This window comes from Bombina bombina, chromosome 2 (assembly GCF_027579735.1).
Source record: "Bombina bombina isolate aBomBom1 chromosome 2, aBomBom1.pri, whole genome shotgun sequence".
Lineage (NCBI taxonomy): Eukaryota > Metazoa > Chordata > Amphibia > Anura > Bombinatoridae > Bombina > Bombina bombina.
The window spans coordinates 1,383,553,177-1,383,571,530 of record NC_069500.1 but is presented as its reverse complement, the minus strand read 5'-3'; the positions used below and the strand labels follow the sequence as shown (position 1 = coordinate 1,383,571,530).

The following is an 18,354-nucleotide window of genomic DNA, read 5'->3' as shown; positions in this document are numbered from 1 at the left end:
CTATACGATAAACTAAGAGAGGTGGGAGGGATTTAAAGCTCTGATATAGGTTATTGAACTCTTCATAGTGGTGGGAAATATATCCCATGTTATGGAGGACTGTGGACCATCATTCCAAAAGAAAAGAATTTATCAGGTAAGCATACATTTTCTGTGTTCCATCTAAAAGAGAATGATTAAAAGTGCATTAACCCCTTAACGACAGAGGATGTGCCAAGCAGGTCCTACATTGGGTGTCAGTTAATGACCAAGAATGTGCCTGGCATGTCCTCTGGGGTTTCAAGCGCTGGAAGCGATCGTGCCATAGAAGGGAGGTGGGTGGGCGGCCCATCGCTGGAGGATATCCGGTGCCGGGCAGATGTGAGAGGCGGGAGCGTGCACAGGAGGCGGGAGGGAGCGCACTTGCAGGGAGGGGGATCCGCTACACTATGGAACAAAATTGTGAAAGGGAAGGAGGGAGAGGGGGGGATACATGTTGGGAAAGTGATCTGGGAGGGGGTAGGGTATTGAGGGGGTTAAGCTGACTGTAACAAGATATTTCTGGGACTTTTAATAAAAAAAAAAACCTTAAAAAGGTTCAAAATCTAACAAACTGTGTACTGGCAGACAGCTGCCAGTACCCAAGCAAGATGGCGGCAAACTGAGGGGGGAGGGTTAGAGAGCTGTTGGGGGGGATCAGGGAGGTTGGGGGCTAAGGGGGGATCCAACACTCTAGAATATATATGTGAGAAACCTAAAGTTTGTGAAAAAGTGAATGATTTTTTTTATTTGATCGCATTTGGCGGTGAAATGGTGGCATGAAATACTGTATATCAAAATGGACCTAGATCAATAATTTGGGTTGTCTACTAAAAAAATATATATATACATGTGAAGGATTATTCAGGGATTCCAGACAGATATCAGTGTTCCAATGTAACTATCGCTAATTTTGAAAAAAAATGGTTTGGAAATAGCAAAGTGCTACTTGTACGTATTGCCCTATAACTTGCATAAAAAGCAAAGAACATGTAAACATTGGGTATTTCTAAACTCAGGGCAAAATTTAGAAACTTTTTAGCATGGGTTTAGCAAAGTAGGGGTTTTTTAAATTTTTTCATCATATTTTATATATTTTTTTTATAGTAAGTTATAAGATATGATGAAAATAATGGAATCTTTAGAAAATCCATGTAACCCTTTCGTGACTGGGTTAAAGTGTCTACATCGGAACAACTGTTCCGATGTAGACAAATTGAAACCACCCAATCGTGCACACGATCACGAGATTTCAATTATTGGATCGCGTCTGGGGGGCGTCCCTACAACCCTAGGAACGCCCTCCAGACTGCAATCAAATCCTGAAAGCACAGAAGGCTTCAGGACAGCCGTTTGCTATGACGTTCTATTCCCTCATAACAGCTTTAAAGCCCAGTGTAATTATGACGGAATAGAACGGCATTAAAAGGTTAATGGCGAGAAAAACGGTATATAATATGTGTGGGTACAGTAATGAGTATATAATATGTGTGGGTACAGTAATGAGTATATAATATGTGTGGGTACAGTAAATGAGTATATAATATGTGTGGGTACAGTAATGAGTATATAATATGTGTGAGTACAGTAAATGAGTATATAATATGTGTGAGTACAGTAAATGAGTATATAATATGTGTGGGTACAGTAATGAGTATATAATATGTGTGGGTACAGTAAATGAGTATATAATATGTGTGGGTACAGTAATGAGTATATAATATGTGTGGGTACAGTAAATGAGTATATAATATGTGTGGGTACATTAATGAGTATATAAACGGTATATAATATGTGTGGGTACAGTAATGAGTATATAATATGTGTGGGTACAGTAAATGAGTATATAATATGTGTGTGTACAGTAATGAGTATATAATATGTGTGGGTACAGTAAATGAGTATATAATATGTGTGTGTACAGTAATGAGTATATAATATGTGTGGGTACATTAATGAGTATATAATATGTGTGTGTACAGTAATGAGTATATAATATGTGTGGGTACATTAATGAGTATATAAACGGTATATAATATGTGTGGGTACAGTAATGAGTATATAATATGTGTGGGTACAGTAAATGAGTATATAATATGTGTGGGTACAGTAATGAGTATATAATATGTGTGTGTACAGTAATGAGTATATAATATGTGTGGGTACAGTAAATGAGTATATAATATGTGTGGGTACAGTAATGAGTATATAATATGTGTGGGTACAGTAAATGAGTATATAATATGTGTGGGTACAGTAATGAGTATATAATATGTGTGGGTACAGTAAATGAGTATATAATATGTGTGTGTACAGTAATGAGTATATAATATGTGTGGGTACAGTAAATGAGTATATAATATGTGTGGGTACAGTAATGAGTATATAATATGTGTGGGTACAGTAAATGAGTATATAATATGTGTGGGTACATTAATGAGTATATAAACGGTATATAATATGTATGGGTACAGTAAATGAGTATATAATATGTGTGAGTACAGTAAATGAGTATATAATATGTGTGGGTACAGTAAATGAGTATATAATATGTGTGAGTACAGTAAATGAGTATATAATATGTGTGGGTACAGTAATGAGTATATAATATGTGTGGGTACAGTAAATGAGTATATAATATGTGTGAGTACAGTAAATGAGTATATAATATGTGTGAGTACAGTAAATGAGTATATAATATGTGTGGGTACAGTAAATGAGTATATAATATGTGTGAGTACAGTAAATGAGTATATAATATGTGTGGGTACAGTAATGAGTATATAATATGTGTGGGTACATTAATGAGTATATAAACGGTATATAATATGTGTGGGTACAGTAATGAGTATATAATATGTGTGGGTACAGTAAATGAGTATATAATATGTGTGGGTACAGTAAATGAGTATATAATATGTGTGGGTACAGTAATGAGTATATAATATGTGTGGGTACATTAATGAGTATATAAACGGTATATAATATGTGTGGGTACATTAATGAGTATATAAACGGTATATAATATGTGTGGGTACATTAATGAGTATATAAACGGTATATAATATGTATGGGTACAGTAAATGAGTATATAATATGTGTGGGTACAGTAAATGAGTATATAATATGTATGGGTACAGTAAATGAGTAAGAGGAAAATTACAGCTAAAAACAAACACCACAGAAATGTAAAAACAGCCCTGGTCCTTAAAGTGAATGTAAATTTTGATGAATCAGTGCCCGGTTTTTAATAATCCTATTAAAAACATGGGCGCTTTCATTCATCAAACTTTAAATTACACTGTTTTTTTTAAAAAAAATATTTACCTTTTCTTTCTGCAAGCCGCTCCAGCGCTTCCTTGCCCGTCGCATTCCTCTGCCGGCGTCAGCAATGACGATTCCGGCCTTCCACCAATCACAGCGTTGCTTTAGGCAATGATTCCCCCGGGGGGGAAGCCGTGATTGGAGGATGCCGGAATCGTCATTCCTGACGTAAGAAGAGGCTTGCGACGGGCTGGAGAGGCTTGCAGAAAGAAAAGGTATTTTAGCAAAAGCAGTTTAATTTAAACTTTGATGAATGAAAGTGCCAACGTTTTTAATAGGATTATTAAAAACTGGGTACTCATTCCTCAAACTTTACATTCACTTTAAGGTAAGAAAATTGAAAAATGGTTTGGTCACTAAGGGGTTAAAGTAATTTTTATATTTATATATTATTATTATTTTTAATGGACACTCCTGTATTAAATAAAAGTAACTTTCTCTGTGGGGCTTGTCCCTATCAGCCACTGATATAATATATGAACTTTGTTAATTTCACTTTAAAGTGATATGAAACCCACATTTTTTTTCTTTCATGAATCAAATAGAGAATACAATTTAAAACAACATAACAATTTACTTCTATTATCTAATTTGCTTCATTCGTTAGGTATCCTTTGTTAAAGAAATAGCAATGCACATCTGTGAGCCAATCCCACGAGGCATCTATGTGCAGCCACCAATCAGAAGCTACTGAGCCTATTTAAATATGCTTTTCAACAAAGGATATAAAGAGAATGAAGATAAATAGCTTATAGAAGTCATTTGGAGAGTTGTTTACAATTGCATGCTCTTTCTAAATCATGATTTTTTTTTATAATTTCATGTCCCTTTATATTAAAAACACATTTTAAATACTCCAATCAGCTAGTTCAAATAACAAAATAAAGGAAAATGAGCAATCTAATTTAATTTAGCAGGTAAAATGGATTATTGGGAACACATTAAAGGGTAGATTATACAGTACAGTGTCCCTTTAAGGCAGTGCTTTCCAAACTGTGTGTCGTGACACATTAGTGTGTCGGTGGGAGTGTGTAGGTGTGTCCCTGCTTCAGCCCAAATTTTTTTTAATTTAAATTTTTTTTACATTTTTTTTTTTGTTTCCAACTTTCCGCCTTCCTGCTACGCGTGTCACATGGTTGGCACATGATTGATACCTAGTGGGTCACAAATATCTTAACCTATTGGCGCAGCTCAGCAGGAACTGAAACTATTCCCACTGGTGGCTTTGATGGCACATTGGCTCCTGACTGCAGGTGTAGTCTCCTCAATCGGCTCGTGACTGCATGTGAAGTCAGTGAGTGGAACAGCTGCTTGATGATGAAATGCGAGTGTCTTTATCTATTATTCCACCAAATATTCAGAAACTGTGTTCATCCCATCAATCTCATACATCCCATTAAAATATTAAGTAGCTATTGTGTTATTAAACTTTTTTTTAATTCTTGCACATACTTACTGTTACTTTTAAATAAATGTTATATAATTTATGTATGTGTCCGTATCTCTTAAAACAAGTTAGTTTAACCTCCTGTTTGCTTGTACAACTGAATTACTGTGTCACAAAATGATGTAGGTGTAAAAAGTGCGTCACCAACATGAAAAGTTTGGAAAGCTCTGCTTTAAGGTCTGCAACTGTTTTTGTCTTTCAGGTGTGATCGATGACCGAGGGAAGTTTATCTATATTACGCCTGAGGAACTGTCTTCCGTAGCGCAGTTTATTAAGCAGAGGGGACGGGTCTCCATTTCTGAGCTTGCACAAGCGAGCAACAAGCTAATCAACCTGAACCCTGAGAAAACCTCAGTACCCCTTGAAGTTGCCTGAAGATTTAAGGCACACAGATAATTCAGTTTAAATGGAGCGAGCGGACAGTTTGCTTAAAAAATGCTGATTTCTTAAATTAACATTAAAAACGACATAAATTGGCATTAAATTTGTTATTTATGTTACTTTTATAAAAAGTATTTTCATTCAATAAAACACGGATTCATCTGATTTGTGTGTTACAAGCGCTTTTTGTCTGGGGGGGCACACCACATTGTGTTTTATGGGCTAAAGATTTGTTTGTATATTTACAACGTTTAACGTATTCGAAACTGCTGCTTTCTCAGCAAGAAATATGCCTAAAAAATTCAAAAATCTATATTAAGAATATTAATGTCATTGGTTGAAAAATAGCAACTGGTACTTAAAAATGTTGTTACCAAGTTACTGCGTGTCCCTTCACACAAATGTGTGTCTTATAAGGAAGATACCATTGTCATGGTTTATCATTTAAAGGCACATGAAAAGCAAAATTAAAGGGATATGAGACCCAAAACTGTTGTTTTGTGATTCAGACAGTGCATACAGTTTAAAAAAAAAAGTTCCCAATTTACTTGTATTTAAAATTTGCTTCATTACCATGATATTCTGTGTTGAAGAGACACCTATGTAGGCATATGGAGCACAACTTGACAGGAAATAGTGCTGCATCCTGGCGCTCTTGCAAAACTGCTGCCATATAGTGATCCTAAGCTTATGTCCCTGCTTTTCAAGAAAAAAATACCAAGAGAACAAAGAAAAATTGATAATTGAAGTAAATAAAATCATATGCTCTATCTGAGTCATGGAAGGAACGTTTGGGTTTTGTGTCCCTTTAAACATTTGTGGTTCAGACAAAGCAATTGTTAGACACTTTTCAATTTACTTAAATGGTCAAATTTACTTCATTCTCTTGGTACCCCTTTCTCCAACATAGGTGTGTCCGGTCCACGGCGTCATCCTTACTTGTGGGATATTCTCTTCCCCAACAGGAAATGGCAAAGAGCCCAGCAAAGCTGGTCACATGATCCCTCCTAGGCTCCGCCTACCCCAGTCATTCTCTTTGCCGTTGTACAGGCAACATCTCCACGGAGATGGCTTAGAGTTTTTTAGTGTTTAACTGTAGTTTTTATTATTCAATCAAGAGTTTGTTATTTTAAAATAGTGCTGGTATGTACTATTTACTCTGAAACAGAAAAGAGATGAAGATTTCTGTTTGTAAGAGGAAAATGATTTTAGCAACCGTTACTAAAATCGATGGCTGTTCCACACAGGACTGTTGAGAGGAATTAACTTCAGTTGAGGGAACAGTGAGCAGAATTTTACTGCTTGAGGTATGACACATTCTAACAAGACGATGTAATGCTGGAAGCTGTCATTTTCCCTATGGGATCCGGTAAGCCATTTTTCTCCAACATAGGTGTGTCCGGTCCACGGCGTCATCCTTACTTGTGGGATATTCTCTTCCCCAACAGGAAATGGCAAAGAGCCCAGCAAAGCTGGTCACATGATCCCTCCTAGGCTCCGCCTACCCCAGTCATTCTCTTTGCCGTTGTACAGGCAACATCTCCACGGAGATGGCTTAGAGTTTTTTAGTGTTTAACTGTAGTTTTTCATTATTCAATCAAGAGTTTGTTATTTTCAAATAGTGCTGGTACGTACTATTTACTCAGAAACAGAAAAGAGATGAAGAATTCTGTTTGTATGAGGAAAATGATTTTAGCAACCGTAACTAAAATCCATGGCTGTTCCACACAGGACTGTTGAGAGCAATTAACTTCAGTTGGGGGAACAGAGTGCAGTCTCTTACTGCTTGAGGTATGACACATTCTAACAAGACGATGTAATGCTGGAAGCTGTCATTTTCCCTATGGGATCCGGTAAGCCATGTTTATTACGATTGTAAATAAGGGCTTCACAAGGGCTTATTTAAACTGTAGACTTTTTCTGGGCTAAATCGATTGATTATTAACACATATTTAGCCTTGAGGAATCATTTTATCTGGGTATTTTGATATAATAATATCGGCAGGCACTGTTTTAGACACCTTATTCTTTAGGGGCTTTCCCAAAGCATAGGCAGAGTCTCATTTTCGCGCCGGTGTTGCGCACTTGTTTTTGAGAGGCATGGCATGCAGTCGCATGTGAGAGGAGCTCTGATACTTATAAAGGACTTCTGAAGGCGTCATTTGGTATCGTATTCCCCTTTGGGTTTGGTTGGGTCTCAGCAAAGCAGATACCAGGGACTGTAAAGGGGTTAAAGCTTAAAACGGCTCCGGTTCCGTTATTTTAAGGGTTAAAGCTTCCAAAATTGGTGTGCAATATTTTCAAAGCTTTAAGACGCTGTGGTGAAAATTTGGTGAATTTTGAACAATTCCTTCATGTTTTTTCGCAATTGCAGTAATAAAGTGTGTTCAGTTTAAAATTTAAAGTGACAGTAACGGTTTTATTTTAAAACGTTTTTTGTACTTTCTGATCAAGTTTATGCCTGTTTAACATGTCTGAGCTACCAGATAGACTGTGTTCTGAATGTGGGGAAGCCAGAATTCCTATTCATTTAAATAAATGTGATTTATGTGATAATGACAATGATGCCCAAGATGATTCCTCAAGTGAGGGGAGTAAGCATGGTACTGCATCATTCCCTCCTTCGTCTACACGAGTCTTGCCCACTCAGGAGGCCCCTAGTACATCTAGCGCGCCAATACTCCTTACTATGCAACAATTAACGGCTGTAATGGATAATTCTGTCAAAAACATTTTAGCCAAAATGAACCCTTGTCAGCGTAAGCGTGGCTGCTCTGTTTTAGTTACTGAAGAGCATGACGACGCTGATATTAATATCTCTGAAGGGCCCCTAACCCAATCTGAGGGGGCCAGGGAGGTTTTGTCTGAGGGAGAAATTACTGATTTAGGGAACATTTCTCAGCAGGCTGAATCTGATGTGATTACATTTAAATTTAAATTGGAACATCTCCGCATTTTGCTTAAGGAGGTATTATCCACTCTGGATGATTGTGAAAATTTAGTCATCCCAGAGAAACTATGTAAAATGGACAAGTTCTTAGAGGTGCCGGGGCTCCCAGAAGCTTTTCCTATACCCAAGCGGGTGGCGGACATTGTTAATAAAGAATGGGAAAGGCCCGGTATTCCTTTCGTCCCTCCCCCCATATTTAAAAAATTGTTTCCTATGGTCGACCCTAGAAAGGACTTATGGCAGTCAGTCCCCAAGGTCGAGGGAGCGGTTTCTACTTTAAACAAACGCACCACTATTCCCATAGAGGATAGTTGTGCTTTCAAAGATCCTATGGATAAAAAATTAGAAGGTTTGCTTAAAAAGATGTTTGTTCAGCAGGGTTACCTTCTACAACCCATTTCATGCATTGTCCCTGTCACTACTGCCGCATATTTCTGGTTTGATGAACTGCTTAAGGTGCTCGATAGTGACTCTCCTCCTTATGAGGAGATTATGGACAGAATCAATGCTCTCAAATTGGCTAATTCTTTCACTCTAGACGCCTCTTTGCAATTGGCTAAGTTAGCGGCTAAGAACTCTGGGTTTGCTATTGTGGCGCGCAGAGCGCTTTGGTTGAAATCTTGGTCGGCTGATGCGTCTTCCAAGAACAAGCTACTAAACATTCCTTTCAAGGGGAAAACGTTGTTTGGTCCTGACTTGAAAGAGATTATCTCTGATATCACTGGGGGTAAGGGCCACGCCCTTCCTCAGGATCGGCCTTTCAAGGCAAAAAATAGACCTAATTTTCGTCCCTTTCGTAAAAACGGACCAGCCCAAGGTGCTACGTCCTCTAAGCAAGAGGGTAATTCTTCTCAGGCCAAGCCAGCTTGGAGACCAATGCAAGGCTGGAACAAGGGAAAGCAGGCCAAGAAACCTGCCACTGCTACCAAGACAGCATGAAATATTGGCCCCCGATCCGGGACCGGATCTGGTGGGGGGCAGACTCTCTCTCTTCGCTCAGGCTTGGGCAAGAGATGTTCTGGATCCTTGGGCGCTAGAAATAGTCTCCCAGGGTTATCTTCTGGAATTCAAGGGACTTCCCCCAAGGGGGAGGTTCCACAGGTCGCAGTTGTCTTCAGACCACATAAAAAGACAGGCGTTCTTACATTGTGTAGAAGACCTGTTAAAAATGGGAGTGATTCATCCTGTTCCATTAAGAGAACAAGGGATGGGGTTCTACTCCAATCTGTTCATAGTTCCCAAAAAAGAGGGAACGTTCAGACCAATCCTAGATCTCAAGATCTTAAACAAATTTCTCAAGGTCCCATCGTTCAAGATGGAAACCATTCGAACTATCCTTCCTTCCATCCAGGAAGGTCAATTCATGACCACGGTGGATTTAAAGGATGCGTATCTACATATTCCTATCCACAAGGAACATCATCGGTTCCTAAGGTTTGCATTCCTGGACAAACATTACCAGTTCGTGGCGCTTCCTTTCGGATTAGCCACTGCTCCAAGGATTTTCACAAAGGTACTAGGGTCCCTTCTAGCGGTGCTAAGACCAAGGGGCATTGCAGTAGTACCTTACCTGGACGACATTCTGATTCAAGCGTCGTCACTTCCTCAAGCAAAGGCTCACACGGACATTGTCCTGGCCTTTCTCAGATCTCACGGCTGGAAAGTGAACGTGGAAAAGAGTTCTCTATCCCCGTCAACAAGGGTTCCCTTCTTGGGAACAATTATAGACTCCTTAGAAATGAGGATCTTTCTAACAGAGGCCAGAAAAACAAAGCTTCTGGACTCTTGTCGGATACTTCATTCCGTTCCTCTTCCTTCCATAGCTCAGTGCATGGAAGTGATCGGGTTGATGGTGGCGGCGATGGACATAGTTCCTTTTGCGCGCATTCATCTAAGACCATTACAACTGTGCATGCTCAGTCAGTGGAATGGGGACTATACAGACTTGTCTCCGAAGATACAAGTAAATCAGAGGACCAGAGACTCACTCCGTTGGTGGCTGTCCCTGGACAATCTGTCTCAAGGGATGATGTTCCACAGACCAGAGTGGGTCATTGTCACGACCGACGCCAGTCTGATAGGCTGGGGCGCGGTCTGGGGATCCCTGAAAGCTCAGGGTCTTTGGTCTCGGGAAGAATCTCTTCTACCGATAAATATTCTGGAACTGAGAGCGATATTCAATGCGCTCCAGGCCTGGCCCCAGCTTGCGAGGACCAGGTTCATTCGGTTTCAATCAGACAACATGACGACTGTTGCGTACATCAACCATCAGGGGGGAACAAGGAGTTCCCTAGCGATGGAAGAAGTAACCAAAATTATTCTTTGGGCGGAGTCTCACTCCTGCCACCTGTCTGCTATCCACATCCCAGGAGTGGAAAATTGGGAAGCGGATTTTCTGAGTCGTCAGACATTGCATCCGGGGGAGTGGGAACTCCATCCGGAAATCTTTGCCCAAGTCACTCACCTGTGGGGCATTCCAGACATGGATCTGATGGCCTCTCGTCAGAACTTCAAAGTTCCTTGCTACGGGGCCAGATCCAGGGATCCGAAGGCGGCTCTAGTGGATGCACTAGTAGCACCTTGGACCTTCAAACTAGCTTATGTGTTCCCGCCATTTCCTCTCATCCCCAGGCTGATAGCCAGGATCAAGCAGGAGAGGGCGTCGGTGATTTTGATAGCTCCTGCGTGGCCACGCAGGACTTGGTATGCAGATCTGGTGAATATGTCATCGGCTCCACCTTGGAAGCTACCTTTGAGACGAGACCTTCTTGTTCAGGGTCCGTTCGAACATCCGAATCGGGTTTCACTCCAGCTGACTGCGTGGAGATTGAACGCTTGATTTTATCGAAGCGAGGGTTCTCAGATTCTGTGATCGATACTCTTGTTCAGGCCAGAAAGCCTGTGACTAGAAAGATTTACCACAAAATTTGGAAAAAATATATCTGTTGGTGTGAATCTAAAGGATTCCCTTGGGACAAGGTTAAGATTCCTAGGATTCTATCCTTCCTTCAAGAAGGATTGGAAAAAGGATTATCGGCAAGTTCCCTGAAGGGACAGATTTCTGCCTTGTCGGTATTACTTCACGAAAAGCTGGCAGCTGTGCCAGATGTTCAAGCCTTTGTTCAGGCTCTGGTTAGAATCAAGCCTGTTTACAAACCTTTGACTCCTCCTTGGAGTCTCAATTTAGTTCTTTCAGTTCTTCAGGGGGTTCCGTTTGAACCCTTACATTCCGTTGATATTAAGTTATTATCTTGGAAAGTTTTGTTTTTAGTTGCGATTTCTTCTGCTAGAAGAGTCTCAGAATTATCTGCTCTGCAGTGTTCTCCTCCTTATCTGGTGTTCCATGCAGATAAGGTGGTTTTACGTACTAAACCTGGTTTTCTTCCAAAAGTTGTTTCTAACAAAAACATTAACCAGGAGATTATCGTACCTTCTCTGTGTCCAAAACCAGTTTCAAAGAAGGAACGTTTGTTGCACAATTTGGATGTTGTTCGCGCTCTAAAATTCTATTTAGATGCTACAAAGGATTTTAGACAAACATCTTCCTTGTTTGTTGTTTATTCAGGTAAAAGGAGAGGTCAAAAAGCAACTTCTACCTCTCTCTCTTTTTGGATTAAAAGCATCATCAGATTGGCTTACGAGACTGCCGGACGGCAGCCTCCCGAAAGAATCACAGCTCATTCCACTAGGGCTGTGGCTTCCACATGGGCCTTCAAGAACGAGGCTTCTGTTGATCAGATATGTAGGGCAGCGACTTGGTCTTCACTGCACACTTTTACCAAATTTTACAAGTTTGATACTTTTGCTTCTTCTGAGGCTATTTTTGGGAGAAAGGTTTTGCAAGCCGTGGTGCCTTCCATTTAGGTGACCTGATTTGCTCCCTCCCTTCATCCGTGTCCTAAAGCTTTGGTATTGGTTCCCACAAGTAAGGATGACGCCGTGGACCGGACACACCTATGTTGGAGAAAACAGAATTTATGTTTACCTGATAAATTTCTTTCTCCAACGGTGTGTCCGGTCCACGGCCCGCCCTGGTTTTTTTAATCAGGTCTGATATTTTATTTTCTTTAACTACAGTCACCACGGTACCATATGGTTTCTCCTATGCAAATATTCCTCCTTAACGTCGGTCGAATGACTGGGGTAGGCGGAGCCTAGGAGGGATCATGTGACCAGCTTTGCTGGGCTCTTTGCCATTTCCTGTTGGGGAAGAGAATATCCCACAAGTAAGGATGACGCCGTGGACCGGACACACCGTTGGAGAAAGAAATTTATCAGGTAAACATAAATTCTGTTTTATTACAGACAATAAATAAGGGCTTCTCAAGGGCTTTTTAAGACTCTAGACATTTTCTGGGCTAAATCGATTCATATATAAACATATTTAGCCTTGAGGAATCATTTTAATCTGGGTATTTTGTAAAATAATATCGGCAGGCACTGTTTTGGACACCTTATTCTCTAGGGGCTTTCCCTAATCATAGGCAGAGTCTCATTTTCGCGCCGGTATTGCGCACTTGTTTTTGAGAAGCATGACATGCAGTCGCATGTGTGAGGAGCTCTGATACATAGAAAAGACTTTCTGAAGGCGTCATTTGGTATCGTATTCCCCTTTGGGCTTGGTTGGGTCTCAGCAAAGCAGATACCAGGGACTGTAAAGGGGTTAAAGATAAAAACGGCTCCGGTTCCGTTATTTTAAGGGTTAAAGCTTCCAAATTTGGTGTGCAATACTTTTAAGGCTTTAAGACACTGTGGTGAAATTTTGGTGAATTTTGAACAATTCCTTCATACTTTTTCGCAATTGCAGTAATAAAGTGTGTTCAGTTTAAAATTTAAAGTGACAGTAACGGTTTTATTTTAAAACGTTTTTTGTACTTTGTTATCAAGTTTATGCCTGTTTAACATGTCTGAACTACCAGATAGACTGTGTTCTGAATGTGGGGAAGCCAAGGTTCCTTCTCATTTAAATAGATGTGATTTATGTGACACAAAATTTAGAGAAAATGATGCCCAAGATGATTCCTCAAGTGAGGGGAGTAAGCATGGTACTGCATCATCCCCTCCTTCGTCTACACCAGTCTTGCCCACTCAGGAGGCCCCTAGTACATCTAGCGCGCCAATACTCCTTACTATGCAACAATTAACGGCTGTAATGGATAATTCTATCAAAAACATTTTAGCCAAAATGCCCACTTATCAGCGTAAGCGCGACTGCTCTGTTTTAGATAATACTGAAGAGCATGAGGACGCTGATGATATTGTTTCTGAAGGGCCCCTACACCAGTCTGAGGGGGCCAGGGAGGTTTTGTCTGAGGGAGAAATTTCAGATTCAGGGAAAATTTCTCAACAAGCTGAACCTGATGTGATTACATTTAAATTTAAGTTGGAACATCTCCGCGCTCTGCTTAAGGAGGTGTTATCCACTCTGGATGATTGTGAGAATTTGATCATCCCAGAGAAACTATGTAAAATGGACAAGTTCCTAGAGGTCCCGGGGCCCCCAGAAGCTTTTCCTATACCCAAGCGGGTGGCGGACATTGTAAATAAAGAATGGGAAAGGCCCGGTATACCTTTCGTCCCTCCCCCCATATTTAAAAAATTGTTTCCTATGGTCGACCCCAGAAAGGACTTATGGCAGACAGTCCCCAAGGTCGAGGGGGCGGTTTCTACTTTAAACAAACGCACCACTATACCCATAGAAGATAGTTGTGCTTTCAAAGATCCTATGGATAAAAAATTAGAAGGTTTGCTTAAAAAGATGTTGGTTCAGCAAGGTTACCTTCTACAACCAATTTCATGCATTGTCCCTGTCACTACAGCCGCGTGTTTCTGGTTCGATGAACTAGAAAAGGCGATCACTAGTGATTCTCCTCCTTATGAGGAGATTATGGACAGAATCCGTGCTCTCAAATTGGCTAATTCTTTCACCCTAGACGCCACTTTGCAATTGGCTAGGTTAGCGGCGAAAAATTCTGGGTTTGCTATTGTGGCGCGCAGAGCGCTTTGGTTGAAATCTTGGTCAGCGGATACGTCTTCCAAGAACAAATTGCTTAACATTCCTTTCAAGGGGAAAACGCTGTTTGGCCCTGACTTGAAAGAGATTATCTCTGATATCACTGGGGGTAAGGGCCACGCCCTTCCTCAGGATAGGTCTTTCAAGGCCAAAAATAAACCTAATTTTCGTCCCTTTCGTAGAAACGGACCAGCCCCGAGTGCTACGTCCTCTAAGCAAGAGGGTAATACTTCTCAAGCCAAGCCAGCCTGGAGACCAATGCAAGGCTGGAACAAGGGAAAGCAGGCCAAGAAACCTGCCACTGCTACCAAGACAGCATGAAATGTTGGCCCCCGATCCGGGACCGGATCTGGTGGGGGGCAGACTCTCTCTCTTCGCTCAGGCTTGGGCAAGAGATGTTCTGGATCCTTGGGCACTAGAAATAGTCTCCCAAGGTTATCTTCTGGAATTCAAGGGGCTTCCCCCAAGGGGGAGGTTCCACAGGTCTCAATTGTCTTCAGACCACATAAAAAAACAGGCATTCTTACATTGTGTAGAAGACCTGTTAAAAATGGGAGTGATTCATCCTGTTCCATTAGGGGAACAAGGGATGGGGTTCTACTCCAATCTGTTCGTAGTTCCCAAAAAAGAGGGAACGTTCAGACCAATCTTAGATCTCAAGATCCTAAACAAGTTTCTCAAGGTTCCATCGTTCAAAATGGAAACCATTCGAACAATTCTTCCTTCCATCCAGGAAGGTCAATTCATGACCACGGTGGATTTAAAGGATGCGTATCTACATATTCCTATCCACAAGGAACATCATCGGTTCCTAAGGTTCGCATTCCTGGACAAGCATTACCAGTTCGTGGCACTTCCTTTCGGATTAGCCACTGCTCCAAGGATTTTCACAAAGGTACTAGGGTCCCTTCTAGCGGTGCTAAGACCAAGGGGCATTGCAGTAGTACCTTACTTGGACGACATTCTGATTCAAGCGTCGTCCCTTCCTCAAGCAAAGGCTCACACGGACATAGTCCTGGCCTTTCTCAGATCTCACGGATGGAAAGTGAACGTAGAAAAGAGTTCTCTATCTCCGTCAACAAGGGTTCCCTTCTTGGGAACAATAATAGACTCCTTAGAAATGAGGATTTTTCTGACAGAGGCCAGAAAAACAAAACTTCTAAACTCTTGTCAAATACTTCATTCCGTTCCTCTTCCTTCCATAGCGCAGTGCATGGAAGTAATAGGTTTGATGGTAGCGGCAATGGACATAGTTCCTTTTGCGCGCATTCATCTAAGACCATTACAACTGTGCATGCTCAGTCAGTGGAATGGGGACTATACAGACTTGTCTCCGACGATACAAGTAAATCAGAGGACCAGAGATTCACTCCGTTGGTGGCTGTCCCTGGACAACCTGTCACAAGGGATGAACTTCCGCAGGCCAGAGTGGGTCATTGTCACGACCGACGCCAGTCTGATGGGCTGGGGCGCGGTCTGGGGACCCCTGAAAGCTCAGGGTCTTTGGTCTCGGGAAGAATCTCTTCTACCGATAAATATTCTGGAACTGAGAGCGATACTCAATGCTCTCAAGGCTTGGCCTCAGCTAGCAAAGGCCAAGTTCATACGGTTTCAATCAGACAACATGACGACTGTTGCGTACATCAACCATCAGGGGGGAACAAGGAGTTCCCTGGCGATGGAAGAAGTGACCAAAATCATTCAATGGGCGGAGACTCACTCCTGCCACCTGTCTGCAATCCACATCCCAGGAGTGGAAAATTGGGAAGCGGATTTTCTGAGTCGTCAGACATTACATCCGGGGGAGTGGGAACTCCATCCGGAAATCTTTGCCCAAATTACTCAACTGTGGGGCATTCCAGACATGGATCTGATGGCCTCTCGTCAGAACTTCAAGGTTCCTTGCTACGGGTCCAGATCCAGGGATCCCAAGGCGACTCTAGTAGATGCACTAGTAGCACCTTGGACCTTCAAACTAGCTTATTTATTCCCGCCGTTTCCTCTCATCCCCAGGCTGGTAGCCAGGATCAATCAGGAGAGGGCATCGGTGATCTTGATAGCTCCTGCGTGGCCACGCAGGACTTGGTATGCAGATCTGGTGAATATGTCATCGGCTCCACCATGGAAGCTACCTTTGAGACGAGACCTTCTTGTTCAAGGTCCGTTCGAACATCCGAATCTGGTCTCACTCCAACTGACTGCTTGGAGATTGAACGCTTGATCTTATCAAAACGAGGGTTCTCAGATTCTGTTATTGATACTCTTGTTCAGGCCAGAAAGCCTGTAACTAGAAAAATTTACCACAAAATATGGAAAAAATATATCTGTTGGTGTGAATCTAAAGGATTCCCTTGGGACAAGGTAAAAATTCCTAAGATTCTATCCTTTCTTCAAGAAGGATTGGAGAAAGGATTATCTGCAAGTTCCTTGAAGGGACAGATTTCTGCCTTGTCTGTGTTACTTCACAAAAAGCTGGCAGCTGTGCCAGATGTTCAAGCCTTTGTTCAGGCTCTGGTTAGAATCAAGCCTGTTTACAAACCTTTGACTCCTCCTTGGAGTCTCAACTTAGTTCTTTCAGTTCTTCAGGGGGTTCCGTTTGAACCCTTACATTCCGTTGATATTAAGTTATTATCTTGGAAAGTTTTGTTTTTGGTTGCAATTTCTTCTGCTAGAAGAGTTTCATAATTATCTGCTCTGCAGTGTTCTCCTCCTTATCTGGTGTTCCATGCAGATAAGGTGGTTTTACGTGCTAAACCTGGTTTTCTTCCGAAAGTTGTTTCTAACAAAAACATTAACCAGGAGATAGTCGTGCCTTCTTTGTGTCCGAACCCAGTTTCAAAGAAGGAACGTTTGTTGCACAATTTGGATGTTGTTCGCGCTCTAAAATTCTATTTAGATGCTACAAAGGATTTTAGACAAACATCTTCCTTGTTTGTTGTTTATTCTGGTAAAAGGAGAGGTCAAAAAGCAACTTCTACCTCTCTCTCTTTTTGGATTAAAAGCATCATCAGATTGGCTTATGAGACTGCCGGACGGCAGCCTCCTGAAAGAATCACAGCTCATTCCACTAGGGCTGTGGCTTCCACATGGGCCTTCAAGAACGAGGCTTCTGTTGATCAGATATGTCGGGCAGCGACTTGGTCTTCACTGCACACTTTTACCAAATTTTACAAGTTTGATACTTTTGCTTCTTCTGAGGCTATTTTTGGGAGAGAGGTTTTGCAAGCCGTGGTGCCTTCCATTTAGGTGACCTGATTTGCTCCCTCCCTTCATCCGTGTCCTAAAGCTTTGGTATTGGTTCCCACAAGTAAGGATGACGCCGTGGACCGGACACACCTATGTTGGAGAAAACAGAATTTATGTTTACCTGATAAATTACTTTCTCCAACGGTGTGTCCGGTCCACGGCCCGCCCTGGTTTTTTAATCAGGTCTGATAATTTATTTTCTTTAACTACAGTCACCACGGTATCATATGGTTTCTCCTATGCAAATATTCCTCCTTTACGTCGGTCGAATGACTGGGGTAGGCGGAGCCTAGGAGGGATCATGTGACCAGCTTTGCTGGGCTCTTTGCCATTTCCTGTTGGGGAAGAGAATATCCCACAAGTAAGGATGACGCCGTGGACCGGACACACCGTTGGAGAAAGTAATTTATCAGATAAACATAAATTCTGTTTTAAAAAAAAAAAAAAGTGTATCCTGGTTTGCTCAGGAGCAGCAATGCATTACTAGGAGCTAGCTGGTGATTGGTGGCTACAAGCATTTGTCTCTTGTCATTGGTTCACCAGATATGTTCCGCTAGCTCCCAGTAGTACATTGCTGTTGTGGAGCTGACTTAGACTATGCGTTTAACCAATAGTTATATGTGACAGGGCAATAATGAAATGTTCTAACACATTAGTTTTGCACTTTTATATTCCGTTAACGGTTTTTATATAAAATGTATATTTATGCCACATCGATCTCTACGTTCATTACAAGATTGTTAGAAAACTTTTAATAAGTCTTTTTTTTTTTCTTTAAATGAAAACTTTTGTTTGTAGAGATTTAGAAACAAGATGTAGAGTATATGGAAGTGGTGGTAGAAATAGGTGATTGAATCACAATTACTGAACCACTTATTAGTACAGATTATTAATTAAAGTGATATGGAAATTATCCATAACTGTTAATTAATCACTTTCAGTTCTGTAACAAAAACAGTTTGTACACTTGCATAT

At 41.3% G+C, this 18,354-nt stretch overlaps 1 protein-coding gene across 1 annotated transcript in view; it reads left to right on the top strand.

The window, feature by feature from the left end:
- The window catches only part of DDRGK1 (DDRGK domain containing 1), a 455,714-nt gene extending 450,379 nt beyond the window's left edge, over positions 1-5,335 (top strand). The window contains exon 9 of the mRNA XM_053704314.1: positions 4,992-5,335. Within this exon, the coding sequence (XP_053560289.1) occupies positions 4,992-5,164 (173 nt within the window). The 3' untranslated portion in view covers positions 5,165-5,335. The remainder of the gene's footprint in view (positions 1-4,991) is intronic.
- The last annotated feature ends 13,019 nt before the right edge of the window (positions 5,336-18,354 follow it).